The 4,241-nt window shown below is 34.5% G+C and overlaps 1 protein-coding gene across 1 annotated transcript; it reads left to right on the top strand.

Annotated features, from left to right (window-relative positions):
- Positions 1-293: 293 nt before the first annotated feature.
- LOC105179614 lies at positions 294-2,212 on the top strand. Its single transcript, XM_011103259.2, has 3 exons — positions 294-548; positions 1,802-1,984; positions 2,066-2,212. Exons 1-3 carry the CDS (start codon positions 438-440, stop codon positions 2,210-2,212), a joined length of 441 nt encoding a protein of 146 aa, XP_011101561.1. The 5' UTR covers positions 294-437.
- The last annotated feature ends 2,029 nt before the right edge of the window (positions 2,213-4,241 follow it).

Raw genomic sequence — 4,241 nt, 5'->3', positions numbered from 1 at the left:
ATAATAATTAATTACGACTGACTTTTTTTTTTTTTTTGAGACGATGTTAAAAAGTTAGATATAATTAAAAATTATGATTATATATATATATATATTGGTGGTGAATTGAAGTATTTGAATTATGTGCATAGAAGTTTACGTAAAAACCAAACAAAAGTGAAAGAAATGATGAGAGTGAATAAAGTTAACACTTAACAGGTAGAAAGCTAAAATCCAAAACTAATACCAACTGTAATAACTCCAACACAGACCCCACCCCCTCTTCACTCACTCCTCCTCCTACTTAGCCCACCTCAATTATTATTGCTTACATTCTCTCTATATCCAACACATTCTCTCTGCAACTCTGTCATAAACACACACACTCACACTCTATTTCAGGTGTGTCACTCTGTGTGTGTGTGTGTGTTGTGAGTCATATACACAGATAAGAGGAGATGATAAGAGAAAAGATTTTCAGGGTTCACAGGCGCAAGCCATCATCAGTTGGGACTGATGCATCTGCACACAAATTTGACTTCACATTCTCCAAAATTCAGGCTCTCCAGGTTCTCTTTCTCACTCTATACTTGGTGTGTGTTTGTATATGTACATTCTGTGTATCTATAATTCTTGAACTGTTCTATTCTGCATGTTTATTTCTTGTTTATCCTAAGTGATTCTATTTGGGAATTTTAATGCAATTTTTGTGTGTGTGTGTGTGAGAGAGAGAGAGACCTTACCTGCACATGTCTTTTATCCAAATTGCTCTGTAGTAACGTGGGGTGGTTGGAATTTTCTGACACTGGACCAAGTTGTCTTGTGTATTTATGTGGATTATATTATTCTTTCTTGACAGAAGTAGGTAGTTGAAGGGTTTAAGGAAATTCTGGAAGTAACATGAATATTGGCAGTAATCAATTGGCAGAGGGAAATGTTTTTGAACTGATGAGATGGGGACTTTTAACATGTTGGTTTAATGAGTGATTGTTGAATGTGTAAATATAGTTTTGACAGAACATAAGTGTGCACCAATATATGTCTGAGAATACTTCTTATAGCTAACCAGATTAATTGTGGTTTCTACAATTGATTCTGCCATGTACTAAAAGTCCAACAACTCGATTGAAAATGGAAAGTATCTGGTGAGAGGGGACCTGATTATTACATGGCTTGTAGTCAATGATGTTTTTAGGACAGTGAAATTATTTTGGCTTTTGATGACAATATTCATCAGTTGCCAAACGGTAATGATAAGATAAAGAAACCTAAGATTAAAGATCACAAAAAGAATAAGGAAGAGAGAGCAAAGTTTTGACCTCACATCCAAGTAGGTTCGACGGGTATAGTATGGCTCAAGGTTAAGTTGTTCAAATCTGGAGCCTGACGGATATTACAATGAGCACAACATCACCTAAGGGAAAATTTGTAATTCTGTAACATTTTACAAGACCTCTGGTTTAAATAGCTAATGGATGACTAGCACGAGAAACATGAGCAACCTGGACAGAGAATCATTATCTAAACTGCAGTTCACTTTGTCTTGTGCTTTGATTTTTCCTTCTTGATCTTTGCACACACTTCACCATATATCTTCGGTTTCCCAACATAGTGGTCTTCAAGTAAATAGTTTTCTCTGGGGTTCTGAATCATTGCATTGACAGATTTTCATTGTCCAAGCTACCCGATGTCACTCATATAGTTGAAAATGTGCTTTGAACTAGCTGGAAATGAATGATCTAATAAAGCTACTGCTCGATGTGGTTTTATATGTATCTGTACGAACTTGCTGAACTTATAACTCATCTAATTGGTTCATCAGGTACCAAAAGGATGGGACAAACTCTATATATCTTTGATCTCTTCAGAATCAGCAAAAACGATTCGTAAGTCGGGAAAAGGCTCGGTCAAGAATGGAACTTGTCAATGGACAGAAATTCTTTCAGAATCAATATGCACTTCAGATGTTGGTGGTGATTATCATCTCAAATTTGTTGTTTCAACGGTGAGACGTTTTATGTTTGGATGATTCTATGTATTTGTTTTTCTGTAAACTGTACATCAACTGATAATCTGCTTATCACAGGGATCTTCTAAATCTGGTATTCTAGGAGAGACTACATTAAATTTAGCAGAGTTTGGATGTTATAGGGATTCAAACCAAAAGATGTTCGAAAATGGTATGATTTTGGAGCCTTGGCTTCAGTTCCTACTATGTTACCAATTTTTTTGAAAATTTCAAAACTTTCAAATTAGATTAGTGGGGCAGTCTATAACTCTTAGCAAAACAACCCCAACTTGAAAAGAGGAGATATTTTGGAGTTAAATTAGTAGAACAGCTCCAGAAATAGCAGAAAATGGGTCTCATCAGCCTTCCATTTCGTCAAGCTGTAGAAACTGGATATGATAGCTTTTAACAAAATTAAAGTTGCCTCAGGAGAAGCTCCTTTGGTATAAGCTATTAATGAAGACGATATCTCAACTTGAAGAGCTTGGGATTATGGGTCTGTTTCACTGAGATGGACAAAGTCAAATATCGATTCAAAATTTTCTTAAACAAAGTGAATAGATCATTCATGTTAAACTCCATGACAGGAAAAAAATACTAAGTTCGCATTAAGCTTATTTGAAAAGAAAGGGATGTTGATCTAGAAAAATAAACTATCAGCGACCGAAGCAACTAGGATGGGCAATTGCATAATCATATATGTCCTTGCTGCTTGAAATAAGAGAAGCATCTGTTCGTGACAAAAAATTGGTTACCCAAAAAAAACCCGAACCAAATGAGGATAAGGGTAAAAGAAAGAATTTTTACAAAATAATGTAAAAGTTGGAGAATGTAAAAAAAGAAAAGTCAAGAATAAGACTGTTGGCAGAAAGCAACAAAGACCAACAGTCAACAAAGCAGGAAAGCCAGCTAGCAATCATATGGCCGACAAGACATTATGACCAACAACTGAAAAGGACAAGGTGATGACGAATGCAGTGACGCCATCCAAAAGAAACAAGATGATGACAAATGCAGTGACGTCAAAATTGCCAACCCCTTATAGATACACAAGCAAAATTGCAATAAGCCCTAAAAAATATAGAGGAGTAAATTGTTAAAAAAATATTTTTTCCAGGAGAATAATTTGCTCATTTACAATGTTTATATATTAAGAAAATCACAAAATCCAATATCACCTAATTAGGAATCATTTTCTTTTTAACCTACTGTGAACGTATGGTTTATGCACTAGAAAAATATGAACCACAGAGTAGATATACATTGGACATTATCATTTGGCGCAGAAAACCACAAAAAAAGAATTAAACCAATTCCTCAAATCAAATTTTGAGATAAAGTGGAACAAATTATGAAGACTAATAATAATAGTAGTAATATTAATATTAAATAAATCATGAAAAAAAATGAGTAGTAAGTAGAAAAGTAGTGACCATTTTGAAGACTTTAACAGCATGGGCTTTGAGCTTTGGGTTGTTTTGTGGGATTTCATCTGTGTCCTTTAGAAATGAGAACATGTTCTTTGCTGGTGGTGCTATCTCCAGAATCCTACAATAATATTCATTTTCATCATAATTATATCACTCTATATATATGTATATGTATGTATATGCACACACACACTCACACACACACTCACACACACACTTACAAAGTGAAGAAACGAAGACTGAGGTCAGGAATGTTGTGTTTCATCACTTCCCATGATTCTTTAACCAATGCTTCTTGCTTCTCACTCATACCCCCCATCTCTGTGTGTGTGTGTGTGCGTGTCTCTGTTAATTGTATGCGTATATATATATATATATATATAGAGATAGATAGGATAGAGCTAATACAGAACAGACTGTGTGCATTTGGAGTAGCATATGCAGCCACCCATAAGATATTGTGCATCTATTTCAATACATTTTGGATTCATAAATATTGTCTTGTCATAAAACATTATATTAAGGATAGGGCAGCTGTCAGACAAACTATAAAAGAATTCAATTTTTGCTACTCTATAAATGATTTTGTCCATGGCATATGTTTTGACCAAACATGTAGAAACAACGGCCAATGACCGTTGTGAAGTCGTGGTTGATTTGTATTTGCCATAATTTTCTTCTTTTAGCCATAGTAATTAACCATACCCGAAAAAATTATATTTTTTCAAATGACATGATATAATGTCTCCTGTCATGTTTGCATTATGTAGTTTAAGTAAGGGTAAATTAAAACTACCTCCCCTAAGATTTAGCATAACTATGAA

The sequence above is a fragment of the Sesamum indicum genome, unplaced genomic scaffold (genome assembly GCF_000512975.1).
Source record: "Sesamum indicum cultivar Zhongzhi No. 13 unplaced genomic scaffold, S_indicum_v1.0 scaffold00177, whole genome shotgun sequence".
In the NCBI taxonomy this organism is placed as follows: domain Eukaryota; kingdom Viridiplantae; phylum Streptophyta; class Magnoliopsida; order Lamiales; family Pedaliaceae; genus Sesamum; species Sesamum indicum.
This window is presented reverse-complemented; position numbering and strand designations above follow the sequence as displayed.